At 44.0% G+C, this 14,793-nt stretch overlaps 1 protein-coding gene and 1 pseudogene across 10 annotated transcripts in view; one reads left to right on the top strand and one right to left on the bottom strand.

The window, feature by feature from the left end:
* The window catches only part of AMBRA1 (autophagy and beclin 1 regulator 1), a 171,896-nt gene that overhangs the window by 70,146 nt on the left and 86,957 nt on the right, over window positions 1-14,793 (top strand). For all 10 annotated transcript variants that reach the window (XM_027581235.1, XM_027581232.1, XM_027581228.1 and 7 more), the window contains 2 exons: window positions 12,431-12,511; window positions 12,926-13,026. In XM_027581235.1, coding sequence (XP_027437036.1) covers window positions 12,431-12,511; window positions 12,926-13,026 — 182 coding nt within the window. The remainder of the gene's footprint in view (window positions 1-12,430; window positions 12,512-12,925; window positions 13,027-14,793) is intronic.
* LOC113915375 lies at window positions 2,047-3,292 on the bottom strand (annotated as a pseudogene).

Genomic DNA, 14,793 nt, shown 5'->3' with positions numbered 1-14,793 from the left:
GGAATAGGACAGCCTGTCAGTCATTTTCCTTTTTTTCCCCTCTCCATTTTTTTTTTTTTTAAGATTTTATTTATTTATTTGACAGAGGGAGACATAGCGAGAGCAGGAACACAAGCAGGGGGAGTGGGAGAGGGAGAAGCAGGCTTCCCGCTGAGCAGGGAGCCCGATGTGGGACTCGATCCCAGGACCCTGGAATCATGACCTGAGCCAAAGGCAGACGCTTAACGACTGAGCCACCCAGGCGCCCTCCCCTCTCCATCTTGACATAGCCTGGTCAGGTCTGGGATATTAAGAGTTCTTGCCTCCCTTTCGACTTTCCTCTTCTGTGAGCTGAACGGATGGTTCCCCAAGAGTCACCTTGCAATAGAGCTTTAAGATGCGTTGGAGAAATCTCTCTGCCAAAGATGACTAAGAAGGTGGAAACAACCTTTATACCAATTTGCCTTCCAGTTATGGTTCTTAAACACACTAGCAATTGTGTACTTGGAAGCAGAAGGCAGACTGAATGGGCGGTTCATTTGTCTGGGGAAGATGTAAACGTGAAAGAAATGCAGGGATGCCCTGAAGGAGCTGCAGTGGCACGTGGAGCAGGGGTGCTGGTCCTTTCTCATCGGCTGCCCACTGGCTCCTAGCCCGAGTCATTCTCCCTTCAGTCCACTGTAGGGGAAGGTGGGTGCATATACTGGCCGGAAGGGGAAAGACAGTCTCCACTCCCTCAGTCAGGCACCCACCAGGAGTGAAATATGTTCCCCTGCAGGTTATGATTATTTTTTCAGCACTGGGGTCTATTCGGGGAAGCAGTTTCAAGTACACGCCAAGACTGCGGGGACTTAGTACCACTAAAAAGCCTCAGTAATCCTGGGGAGCTCTGGGAGTCGGTGCAGATCGCATAGCCTCCCTCCGTGCACGTTGGGAAGGCTGTGTTACCTCTTTGCAGTGGTGAAACGTGGCGCTGATGCCTTTGAGCTGTATCTTGCCTCGTGACTTGTCCTTCACAATGGAGTTCTGGGTTAGTTTGAAATGTTCTGTTCTCATCTTACCTTCTCTTTCTTCTGCTACCACCTCCTCCCTCTACTCTTCCTTCCCCCTCGATTTTCCTGTGTCAGACTGCCTCCTCCTTGTGCTCCCCACAGCCCACCTGTGCTCTCACCTCCCCGCTGGCTTCAGCACGACCTGAATTTACATCACCTTCCTCACCTTTCCTACGCTGACTTACCGTTGTTTCTCCCTAGGGGTCTTCCGTTGCTCCCTGATTAGTAACGATGGGCCGATTTCTCTCATGCCCCTCTGAAAGTCCTTCACCCGGTGTTTGCCTTTCTTTTTGGGCTGATGCAGACTGTAATCTTGTTTTTAATAACAGCTGTGGATTAGTCACTTCAGTATTAGTAGTCCAGGTCTCCTAGTGAAGGAAGTTGCCAGCTGGCTGATGCTGAGTTACTGTCTGTTCATTCTTTCTGTCTCTTCCCTGCCCTCCTCCTTCCTGTTGTAAACTGAGTGCTGCTTGGGGTTGCTTCTCTTCTCTTAATTTCTAGGTGCTGGGAGGTGGGAGTGAGTGAGAAGTGAGGGAATGTACCGACCCATTTTAATTTCTCTGCCCCAATCCTTGTCCTTAGCTTTGATAACTAGAAGGAAGGTTAGAAGCTTGTACAATCATAATTTATAGTTCTTTCAGGTACAGAGAAGCAGGTAAGTTAGACACGGCCTGGAATCCTCCTAACACTTAGGGTGCCATTAAGAGAGACTGTTCTACTGGTTTCCTCGCCTTCATAGTACACCATACTCCTGCCTTTGCCGTCCCACTTCGACATCTTCAGCTCTCTTCCCATTTGCTAAGCCAGGGATCATTTTCCCATCCTCTATCTTGTCCCATCTAGGTGTATAGAGTCGCCACATCCCATCTTTTTTGGTTCTTTTCCCTCATGTATTGAATGAAAGATATCAGCTATAGTAATATTTTTCATATGTATACTAATTTATAACATACAAAACATTTGTAATATAAATATATTAATATACTTTGTATATATATTTAAAATCTTTTTTTTTCATGAATAGTTGGGTTTATTTCAACAGTGGGTTTGAAACCCTCGCCTTAGGCAAGAGACTACAGTAATTATACCAGGAATGGATAATTTCCTACACTGTCAAATATATAAAAGTTCCTCTTGCACTTTCCTCAACACTGATCAACAAGCAGATTCAGTCCACATTTGCTTTGATCATTCTACTGAGTTAACCCAAGCTTTTTCTTCAGAGACTCTGGCATTTCAGGTGGAGGAGGGCGAGGGATCCTGAAGTAGACCTTCACAGAGTCATAGATGAACCACTGTAGTGCAGAGTGCCAATCATGATGATACGGGCAAAGAGTCCCTTCCATACACCTTTAAATCCAAGTCTCTGAAGAACTTGAGAAGCACTGCTACCTTTCTCCTTATTCAACACAGATACCACGGAATCAGCAGGGTGAGAATTGCACAGAAGACTCCAGCTATGTAACCTGCCACAAATGTTACAACCACTTGTTCTGCCTTTGAACATTCACTTCGGGGCTTAGGAACCACAAACTTGTACAATGCTTCAACAGTACGTTCAAAGCAGGCAAATTTCATCATGGTGTAGGGTATCTGTCTCATCCAGAGAGGGGCAACTCCCTTGTAGAATGTTTTTAAGGCTTTTTCCTTATACATTTTGGGAGCTGCATCCCTCAAAGTGTTGGCATAACCTGGTTGGGTTTGAATTCGAACCTTAGCAGCTTCCTTAGGAGCCAGGGCAATGTCAGCAAAGAATTCAGCACTGGCAGAAGCAGCCAAATACAGTGATGTGCACCAGAGATCGGCATTTCTCCTCCCCAAGCATGTTGCTATACAAGACTTTGAAAACTTCATAAAAGTTTTGCAGAGCCCCTGCATAGAGTAGCCAGTGAAAGTCGGAGCCCATCCTTTAGCCAAACCACGAACACCATTCTCTTTAAGTGTAACTGAGAATCCATTAAATATGCCCTTGTACTTCTGGGGGTCCACCTGCATACGGAATTTCACTAAATCCAGAGGAACGACAGCAGTGTGTGTCAGACCACAGCATAAGACCCCACCAAAGCCACACAGTGCATAAAACTTCACGGAGCCATATTCACAACTATACTCTTCCACAGAGGCTGCTGCCAGATTGCGGGAATGGTGGGGCGGGCCCGGGGGCCCCGCGGGGCTGCTGCAGGGCCGGTGAGGCCATCGTGTACCAGCCGCAGGTGGGGTGCATTGAATGGGTTCGCCAGATACGCCACGGACGAGAACATCTTTTTCCTAAGATGGCGAACACACAACCACTCACTCGAAAAGGCTATGGCTCTAAAATCTTTTTTAATCCTTATAATACCCTAATGAGGTATTTACTCCATTGTAGTATTTTTTTTTTAATGAGGATACAGAGACTACCAAAATCAGACATGTCTGAGATTCGAGAACAGGAGCAAACATACTTAGTGTCTGGTTTTTATTGTCCTGCAAATTGATTTAAAGATTTTTATTTATTTATTTGACAGAGCGAGAGAGCACAAGCAGGGGGAGCAGTAGAGGAGAGGGAGAAGCAGGCTCCCTGGAGCCAAATGCGGGGCTTGATCCCAGGACCCTGGGATCATGGCCTGAGCCGAAGGCAAATGACTGAGCCACCCAGGCGCCCCTGTTCTACAGATTTATTTATTTATTTTTAAAGATTTTATTTATTTATTCATGAGAGACAGAGAGAGAGAGGCAGAGGGAGAAGCAGGCTCCCACGGAGCAGGGAGCCCGATGTGGGACCCGATCCCAGGAGTCTGGGATCATGACCTGAGCCGAAGGCAGACGCTTAACCGTCTGAGCCACCCAGGTGCCCTGTTCTACAGATTTAAAAACCTTTAAAAATGGAGGGGCCTGGGTGGCTCAGTTGGTTAAGCATCTGACTCTTGATTTTGGTTCAGGTCATGATCTCAGGGTCATGAGATCAAGCCCCGCATCAGGCTCTGCACTCAGCGGGGAGTCTGCTTGAGACTCTCTCTCCCTCTGCCCCTCCCCTGCATGCCCTCTCACTCTCAAATAAATACTTTAAAAATATATTAATAAAATAAAAACCTTATAAATGATGTAGAACTACATTTGAGCTCTTGCGCTCCCTGAATTTGCTGTGGAAGAAGACTATCTAGATTTATCTCTAGGGAGGATAGCTTTGAAGTTTGGTCAGCATCGGGTTAAATTTTCTGTTGTGTTCTGGATTAATGACCATCTACCCAGGCAGGCATCTTCTCCTGCCATTCATCTCTGTCTGTGGCCAGGATTGAGACTGCAGGGTCCCTGTGTTTATCAAAATGCGCAAATAGGACATCCAGAAACCTGCTGTCAGAAGGTCTGTCCTGAAGTCTTCAGCATCTCTCTTTGCATAAAGATGTTCACAAGCAGGGTAAAGGTGTGGCTGCCCCTGACATTGCTGTCTGCCTGCTTTTGAGCCCAGACCACCTGCTAGAATGTAGAAAGCAAATAAGCATAAGGAAAAATGCCATTTTAATTTTCACCATCCCTTTGGAAAGAGAGGGAGGCTTTTCTGAAGCACTGCAGTTAAGTGCCGTGTCCTAGTCATTGCTGAGGCCTGCACAAGAGGTGGTATGTGTTTGTTGTTCCTGTTATCCTCACCCCTTCCTCATGTTATCTCTTCTTCTAAATGTAATTATAATCCCAGAATCATCCCGTTTATTCCTGCCCTTCTTGTGTCTTTTTGTAACTGCTTTGCCTTCCAAGGCAAAGAATCCCCTGAGCCGATGACAGAATTAGAGAAGCTTCAGATTGGATCAGTCACAAATACCTCCACCAGCATACCAGCCAGAGGGGAATTATATTCACTTCTTAAAATTGTTGCTAGCACAGAAAAGAGCAAGTTCTTAATTTACCGTTGTGACACTGGGCTGACTTTGGAAAAACATCTCAGTGGGAATTCTAGTCCTTCAGCCTTAAGATGAAGTCACTTTAGGTCTATTACATTTGTTTTCTTCATTTTTCTAATTTATCTGGTTGTATTTGATTTTTTACCCAGAAGTGCATATTGTGACCAAACAGGCAAAAATGTTTCACTGTATGACAGTCATTTCTAGGTGCCAGAGATGGGTTCTGGTTCCTTAGCTTGGCATGAAGTGTTGTGGCAGGACCACATACACACAGACAGCCTCATGCAGAAAGAGTTCCTCCTTTTATAGTCCCCGTTCTAGACACCTTCTGGCAAGGAAGTTGTTAAAAGGTCTTTTGGTCTGTGATGTAGCTGAGGATTCTGAAGGCTGTCACTCTGCTCTGCCATCTGACTGGGCTGGCTTAAGAGAAGTTGCTTGCCTTGAGTTCAGAATTTAATATTCTTCACCTGCTCTTTTCCTGTAACTGAAATTTAGTTGAGCCATGGCAAAGAAAATACGTGAAAACCAAACAGTACTACCGTTATCATCTGTGTATAGGTGAAATCCTGGCAGCTTTGTGAGACTCCTATATTTGCTTCAAGTTCTTGTGGCTAGGAATTCTGGTAGAGTGAAGCTACGTGTCCTTGGTACTACTTGCTCCTGCTCTCTCTTCTGTGCCCAGAATTTCCAGGACTCCTGTGGGAGTCAGTGACTACTAATAACAGATACATAACTGTAGCCAAGAAAGGGAAGGGTAAATCTTTAGAGAGTGTTCTTGTCTACTTCATTTTGAAGAGGAGTTGCCTTTGTTCCTTCCTTTGACTTACAAACCATAGACTCTTTGATATTAGAAATACAAGAGAAATTCTAAGGAAACACACTTTAAAGTTATTCTCTTTATAGACTGGAACCTGCTACAACAGTCGGGAATCAGGCTAGAAAACTAGAAGTAGTTCCTAAAGTGGGATGAGATAAGAAACTGTTCTCTTCCTTTTTATTAGAGAGTTTTAAATTTCACTTACTTGATTTTCATAGTGGTTGATTGTTTTTTTTATAAGGTGGGTTTATAAAAGAGAAAGTTATATGTCTTAAAATAGGACTGTCACTTCTAGATATACTTGGGAGAAAGACAAATGCACAGTCATAGAAACATGAAATAGCATGGAGTATTTCAGAAATTCCCTTGTTGATAAGTTTGGCTAGACTGTAAAGTCCAAGATATGTGGCAGGTGAGCCCCGAGAGTTAGAGTGACACCAGATCTTCGGCGAGTCTTGTGTACCTTGCAAAGGAGGTGAACTTTTATCTTGTAGGTCAAGGGAGTCATTGAAGAGTTTTAGACTATGAAATAATGTGAGCAGATTTTTACATAATAACTTACAAGACAGACTGTAATAAGGTAGCACTAAAATACAGAGCAGCATTCTCTGAAGGGAAGAGAGTATTTGGGGAGATGTGAGGAGTCTTCCTGGGTTTCAGCTGGGTGGATAGACTGGATGAATTGATGTGGAGGATGAGCGTGGGGAAGGAAATTCTAGGAGATTCTAAGGGAATAGCTTAAGCAAAAGTTCAGAGATTGAAGATTTACAGGGTTTGTTTGGGGGAGCCTGAATAAATCTGTGGCTAGAGCTACAGAGTGTTTGTAATGTGAAAGAGAAGATCCAAAAGGCCTGAACCGAGGGCCTGGAATGCCCGGCTGAGAAGTTTGGACTTTATTCTTATCTGGGGGCAGCCATTACTGAAAAAGTATTTGAGGTAGCTACCTCTGACAGCATTCGTTAGGGTGACCTAAAGTGGCAAGTATGTGGTGGGATGCAGGAAAACCAGTTAGGAAGCAGTGGGCAAAATATAGGAGAGGACACTCGGACTGGACGTTACGTGTTGGGTGTAAGAGGTGTGTTTTCTAAGAGTGGGGCCAGTTTGTGAACATTCCTGGGAAATGAGCTTTGAGAGCTCGGCTGTCTCACTTCCTGCTTCTCCAAATGAAATGTTGCCTGAGTCCTTTGTGACTCCTACTTGAGCCAGTTTTGAACTAAGTTGGTAAAACAGCAAGTGACTCCTAGAGCAGCTGTGGTGGGAACTGGGATCACTTGTCAGTGCCCGCTGCCCCCATAGCCTGACAACTCTTGTCTAGAGAATTGCCCTGGGTTCTGGTTTAGGCTGAGCCAAATTTGTCATTTGATTTTGGGCAAGTCCCTTTCCCACCCTAGGCCTCAGTGTCTGATCTGTAAAATCAGAGGGGATAATCTCTGAAGTTTAACCCTGAAGTGCTCAGATCTTTGTGGGAGCTGACTACCTTAGATGAACTTCCCTTGTGTTCAGCAGAGGCAGAATAATGAAAAATCTCAGAGAAGTGAGGAGACTTCCTGAGGATTAGGGACAGGATATCTGGCACCTGGAGAGCCCCAACATGTCTCTAAAATATATGCCTACCTGAATTCTAGCTCTTTCCTGAGGATTTTGAGCCTATTGCTTAGAAATATAGACTATTGCTTGGCAACTTCAGAATTAGCATTCTTTCTGGGCAAGTAAAATATATATGAATATTTATTATAAGGAATGCTAGAAGAGAAAGAAGAGGGAATATGTATGGATTGTACTTGGGCATAGCATGGGAAAACACAGAAGGAAAGAGTTAAACAGCCAGGCGGGAGGAGGGGGGAAAGGAGGACATAACCACTTAGAGATCTAGATTTGTATTCTTAAAATAAAATGTACAATAGGAGTATGGAATGTATGCAAGTGAAATTAAAGGTAGAATAAGGGAGGAGAGGAATTTGTAAACGGTAATTATCTTTTTCCTTAGGGAAAAGTTAAGGCTCTGCAGTTCCAAGAGACATGTGCTCTTAGGTATCCCTTATGAATGACACCCACGGGCCCTGTGCCTTCCTCCCAGAATCTAAGCCTTTACACGTGTGCACAGTCCTTTGGCAGTAGAGACAGGGCCCTCGGTTTCTTACTAAGAGCACCTGGGTAAGGAAAGGACTTGTGCCATCCAGGGACAGGAATACCAGCTAGGCCTTCTATTGTCTGGAGATTGAGTAAAAACAGAAGAGCATAGGAAAACACTTATTTTTTTAATAGTCTAATTCTCAGCGAAGTCAACTGTATTGTCAAGAGGACAATGACCTTTTGAGCTTTTTGCTGCAAGAGCTGCATTTATAAAGGCCCGAGTCAGAGCCATTTGTCATGAGGAGTAATGACAACCTGACTGTCTGGTCAGGACTCAGACAGCAGTCTGTAGGTGTGTTTTTCATTCCTTTAAATTACAGCCTCTCTCTGAGGCAATTAATCCTAGGCGTTTAACAAGAGTTGCTGCTGTGTGTCTCTCCCTTGTTCCAGAGATGCATTTTCTTGTATTTGGCATTTGTCTCAGATGCCTATTGTTTAAGGGTGTTTTTCTCCTTATAAAATCTTTTACAAGAAAATCTTATTTTCTTCCCCCTCTCCTTCCCAAATACCCCTCTGAGAGTTAATCAGAGATGCACAGAATTCAACAGCTGGGAAAGCCATTAATAACTCCACCAGCTTCTGTCCTGCTGGCTTAACGGCAGCTTCTGGCTGATGAAATTGATGAGGATTTCTCTGGTGTTTCCCTGAAAAGCAGTTTGGTGACAAAGAGTCCTCCTGTGAAGGAGGAGCAGTACCAGCATATTTGCATATTCTGCTCCTTACTGGCTGCGTTTGTTTGCTTTATTTTCCTCAAGTCCCCTTGGGAGAGGGCACAGGCTGTGTTCCATTCAGCCCCGGTACAGAGCACCTTCGCCATTCCTAAGGTGAATGGCCTGTCTGGGTCTGCCTTTCCCCCTGCTCATCTGGCAGACAGCCTCTGGGCCACGCACGTTCAGTCTCTGCCTCACTCACTTGGCCTCCTTCAGCCTGTGCAGCCTCGCCTCACGTTGATCTTACAGACAGCACTGAAGTGAGTGGCAGAGTCTGTGTGGCTTTCTAAATGCAGCATTATTTTAAGTACTTTCAAGTCCTTAGCCCTTTTCTTGGAACTCTTAGCACTCTCCCTTTCCCCTTCTCCTATTTTCCATCCCCGCTGCAGATATCCTATGCACTGAAATTGGTTTCCTCGGCCACACTGCTTACTTCAGAATCCTCCCTTCTTTCTATACTACAGAATCTAGGGTCATGAGTTGTTCTTTTCATCTCTAGTTTACTTGGAGCTGTGCCTTTAGTTAGGGATTTTTGTGGTCGGTACTAATTCCCAGAGCCTTTATCCCTCTCTTTGCCTCACTTGTCCTGCGGTCAAACATTCTGGCCTCTGCCACCTTTCCCATTCCTGTTTTCAGGGTTTTTCCTGGAACAGTGTTGGAGCTGTTTTCTCCTAGATGTTCTTTGTTGTTCTCCTCTCACTGTGTGTTCATCGCATTCCACAGTTTTCTAATCGTTCTGAGGCCCATGCTCTCATTCCTCTATGCTAGAGTCCTCAATGCTTTTAATTTGAAGTCTTCTCTGTATTTTATTGAGATGCCATTTAGCTTCTCCATCATTTGTCAAGATGTTAAGCTGAGGACCAGCAGATACATCTCTACTCATTGTATAACATCTCTCATGTTGCCGAATGTGACCATCAGTCTGAGACTTTGTGTCTGAGCCAGCTGATCTCATTTGTATTTTCCTATATATCCCCCCAGTAATCTGTGAATACTATAAAGCCATTATCTTTGGCCATGTTTTTTGTCCCAACCCCCTTTTTCAAATGGAAGGAGAAACTGAGTCAGAAAGGAGTTAGATTGGGGGCGCCTGGATGGCTCAGTCGGTTAAGTGTATGACTCTTGATTTAGGCTCAGGTCATGATCTCAGGGTCATGAGATCACGCCCCGAGTTGGGATCTGTGCTGAGCGTAGAGCCTGTTAAAGGTTCTCTCTCTTTCTCTCCCCCACCCCACCCCTGCTTGTGCACTCTCTCTCTAAAAAGAGAAAGAAAGAAAGTAAGTTGTTTGTCGGTTTTAATAACAACGAAAAGAGGCTTGTGAATCATGTCGAAGGAGCCCAGATTTCCCCCCAGCCCTGACGTATTTGTCCAATTTTCTAAATTGTCTTCCCTGTGTCCTTTCACCAAGGCTTGTGCCGTCTTTGAGCACTGGCAACTGCTGATCAGAATGATCTAGTGCACTGGCTTCTCCTTCCCTGCTCTTCAGCCCTGCTGACGCCAGATAGAGACCTGTTTGTTGTCCAGGGGGAGAGGGATCTTTGGACCTTGCAGAAGCCAGTTGTCAGCTCCACAGTGTGATTGATTCTGGGAAGGCAGCTCTCTCTCAGAGCTATGGAGGAAGCGCTTGCATTTATCCCATGGTGCTCCTTTCTCTGGCTTAGTTTCTAACCTTTTGAGGCTTAGGACCCTTTTTAACTTCAAAATATTTTCTAACTTTTCTCATGATAATTAACTGTACTTTTAGTGCCCATTGATAAGTAAAATATGCTGTTATGAAAAGCTGTCCAATTCATTTGTACTTTTTTTTTTTAAAGATCTATTTATTTGAGGTGGGGGAGGGAGAACATAAGCGAGCCTGGGGAGGGGCGGGGGCAGAGAGAGAGAGAGAATCCGAGAATCTCAAGCAGACTCCCCACTGAGCTGGGAGCCTGACTCCGGGCTTGATTTCACGACCTTGCGATTATGACCTGAGCCGAAATCAAGAGGCGGACGCTCAACCGACTGAGCCACACAGGTGCCCTTCATTTGTACTTTAAAGTGAGTTGGTACTTTGATCAAAATTTGAAGCTACCTATATTTGAAAAATAGTAATATATTAGCTTAATTTGAGAACTATCTCATTTGTTTAAGAGACTCATTTTTTTCTGTATGCATGTGGCTACCAAGATCTTATAACAATTTGTGGGCTCCCCAGAGCTGCAGTCTACTGGTTAGGAACTTCTGATTTCATTGTTCTTTTTAATAACCTTTTTACTTTCCATATAGTCTCTTCTTTTCTTTCTCTCTTTCTGTCTCTCCCCTTTCCTCTCCCTTCATCTGTAGAGTTTCAAGTCAAGGGGATATGATATGTTAAGGAAAACAATAGTATGCCTTCTCTTTGGGGAAAATAAAGAGCAAGTACTGACTTTTAATGGATCAGCTTCCAATATCTCTCATATTGATTTCTCTGTTAATGCTCAGCATCCAGTCCCACCAAGATATAAAAACCTTCCTAGGCTTTCATTTCTGGCTTGTAAAGCTCCCAGGGGTCCATTTGAAAGCTAAAGTATTGTCTTAACTTTAGTTCCAGGGCCAGTTTGAAGATGATCTCATTAAGTTGAAGATAATCCAAAGGGAGAATTCAGAAAAAATACCAAATCAAGCGTTCAGAGGTTCATTTATTTTGTGAAGTTGGTTAAGCAGCTAATTAACTGCACTGTCCAGCCGGTGCCCTTTGGCTTATTGTTCCTTTGATGCATTAGAAACTAAGCCACGTGAAGTCCCTGTCTTGTAGGAGGCAGTGGAGTATAGTGGAAAGAGCAAGGGCTTCGGAATCAGATATGCTTTGAATCCTGCCTCAGCCACTTACTAGTTGTGTGACCTTGGGCATTTGCCTTTCTGGTCCTTAGTTTCCATATCTGTAAAACAAAGCTAATAATACCTCTTGGGGTAGTTAGAAGGATTAAATAGGGTAACATGTTAGTAACCTTTATATTAGAGGGGTGCCTGGGTGGCTCAGTCGTTAAGCATCTGCCTTAGGCTCAGGTCAATGATCCCAGGGTCCTGGGATCGAGCCCTGCATCAGGCTCCCTGCTCAGCGGGAAGCCTGCTTCTCCCTCTCCCACTCCCACTGCTTGTATTCCCTCTCTTGCTGTCTCTCTCTGTGTCAAATAAATAAATAAAATCTTTAAAAAAAATAACCTTTATATTAGAACTTAGTAGCTATTTAATAAATGGTGGTTATTACTATTGCTTTAACAGACCATAAAGAAAACACCTAGACTTTTTTCTCTTTACTCGAATGCTTGGGATTACATTGTCTAATACTCTTCATCATTGCCAGTTTTGCAGTCCAAAAAAAGGGACTGCCTAGTCTTTCTCTTGTGTTGTTTTTCTTTCACTTTTCATAAGTGATTTTTTTTCCACATCAAAGACCTAAACAGACTCATTTAGAGATAACCATTTGCTGAATGAAGTTGATGGGGGAATTTTTTTCTTCCTTCAAGATTCCCCAAAGCCAAAGTTTCTCTGTATCTTTCAATCTAGAAAGAGAAGTTTATATATTTCCATTCTGGGTGCCTTGGAAGATCTAAACTTGACTTCCATTTCAGATGCTACAGGGTTCAGAGATCACATTAACTCATGAAAAATCATCCTCCTTCTTACTGAACTGTCAGCAAATGCTCATAAATCTTTTAGTTGAGGTACTCCAGAAATGTAATATATTAATATGCCATCCAAATTAGTAAGCAAACTGATGACTAATTTCTCTGGGTTCTTCACCTAAGTGTAGAAATTTCGTTTGGGGGAATGTTTGTCTTTTGGGCTGATGGCTGGTTCTGCTTAAGTGACTCTCTTATATATAGTCTTTGTGTTTTCTCCAGGGACAATGGTGACAGATCCAGGCACCGAGCTCCACGCAATGCCCGAATGTCTGCACCTTCACTTGGACGCTTCGTTCCAAGGTAAGAGCTGGGTAGTCAGCCTTTGTGAGGGAGCCTTTATGAGAGCCTGGGATTTCGTTTTTAAACGCACTTTCTGGACTGTGGATTCCATATCTGGAATTATTTCCTAGTGAGCCTATAATCCAGCCCTGCCACCTAAAGACTTGATAGGCCACAATGAAAAGAGATAGAAAAGTGCCTGGGGAGTATCCTATTCAAGATTAGAAGCCTGCATAACTGCAGAAGAAAGATCAGGAAGGAGATACAAGTCTGCAGAAGGACAAATTCCAGGAATTTTTACAATGTGCTGGGCTTCTGTGGATTCCTAAGTTGAGTGGATCCCTTAGCCTTGATTATTGGGGGCAGGTGGATAGTTTATCTCCTTTGTTTTATGGTAGTCTTTCTAGGCTTTTCACACGTGGTTCCTTCTTGTAGGCGTTTCTTGCTGCCTGAATACTTGCCTTATGCGGGGATTTTTCATGAACGTGGACAGCCTGGCTTGGCTACTCACTCTTCTGTTAACAGGGTACTGGCAGGTAAGGAAATGTTTCTTTGGATTTTGAAAAGTTGAAGGCGCGGGGAGCCAAATAAAGCTTTTCCCTCCTTTACCTATGTTGATGTAATGGCATCTTGTCATGTGGCTGAATACTCTGTTTTGAGGTCTTGTACCCAGTTCCTTACTTCAAGGCAGGAAACTAGAATAGAGCGAAGCTATTTATCTTGCCCATTCCCACTTCCTTCAAACATCTTTTTTTTTTTTAAATTGTTTAAACTCTTTGTTTCTTAATCCAGCAATTAGATTCTAGCTATGCTTTTAATTGAATGATAAAGGTGTCTTGTTCATGTTTTGGTTGGTGAGATACTCATGAACCAGATCCTGTGATTTAATTAGGAACTTAATGCACACCTCTTCAACCCTTTGCTCATCTGCCAGCAGATGGAGTTTCCAGGCACTGTGGAATCTTCCAGGGGAGGAGGAGGAGGAGGAGAAGAGACCCATAAGGCTGGCTCAGAAACCTCAGAAACAGAAAGTGGGCTGGACAATGCCAGCTGAGCCAGTTTTATGGTGGCTGAATAGCTTAGTGACCAATGTTTTTGGCCTAAGCTACATGGTGTGACCAGGCTCTCAGATGTAGTATGTGCTGCTGCTTCTGGGCAGTGTCTAGAGAAGGAAACAAAGCAGAATTCTGTTTTTTTCTGACAAAGGTTATTTCCCCATCACACTCTTTCCTCCACTTGCCCGTCATCTCCACTGCCAACCTCTAAATTTATGTAAAGGCATAAAAGGTATAAAAATCAATCCATGTTTAGGTGTGTCTTTAATAAGCATCTATTAAAAATTTCTTAAAGATACTATGTTTTGGAAAATCTGGGCCATGTAGTGGTTAAAGGTAAGAAGGGATCTGGGTGAGGCAGTAACACTGTCAGCCTGGGAGAATGTGATTTCTAACCAAGCTATGACAGCTGGAAGGCCACAGGATCTCTGGTCTCCCACTGGGTCTCTCCTTGACCCAGTGTCAAAGCCTCGAAGTCCTAGAAACCTCAGTGGTTTCTCTGCTAGCCACCAGACTCTTTGTCGGCCCAGGCTTGGCCAGGGAGCAGACTGTATCTGGGTCCCCTGACAACCTTGTCTGAGGACCTCTGGCCCTCGTGGGTAAACAGACGCCGTGCCTCAATGCCTCTCCATGCGTGGTGTTTCTGTGTGGCTTGGCTGATGGCATGTGGAAGCTCCTCACTGGCAGATAATCACTTGCTGCCAGGCAATACTATAGAGCTCTTCTCCACCCTTTGTTCCAGACATCTGCCTCCATCACCCCACACAGCACCTCCTGTTCCTCTACTGCTAGAAAATCTGTTTCCTTGGCATTTAGCTTTGCTTGGGAACAGCTGTATGTTTATTTATTCCTTAGATTTAAGAACTCTATCGCCATTTCCTGTTTCCTACTTTATGCCCAGAGGTCTGACCCCCAAATGGCCCACTTTTACTTATGGATACTTTTGAATATAGGGGTTGTGTTCCAGCAGGCAGCTGTTAACAGATATCAAATCCACTGAGAAAAGTTCTCTAACAAAGAATGCAAAGTATCTCAAGGGGAAGGAAATCTAGATTCTCAAGAACCTCACTCTTGCATTAGGTTAGCAGATGGTTTCCATCCACAATTAAACCAGTTTCTTCTGTTTTCTCAAGATACACGTTACAGAGAACCTATTGGTCTTTTCGTAAAGGCTCTCAACGTTTGTAGATACAGGTTTCCAAAAGTGGAGTGTTTCTACAAAACCTTATGCAAGCCAGAATGGTGCAA

Source organism: Zalophus californianus, chromosome 11, assembly GCF_009762305.2.
Source record: "Zalophus californianus isolate mZalCal1 chromosome 11, mZalCal1.pri.v2, whole genome shotgun sequence".
NCBI lineage: Eukaryota > Metazoa > Chordata > Mammalia > Carnivora > Otariidae > Zalophus > Zalophus californianus.
This window is presented reverse-complemented; position numbering and strand designations above follow the sequence as displayed.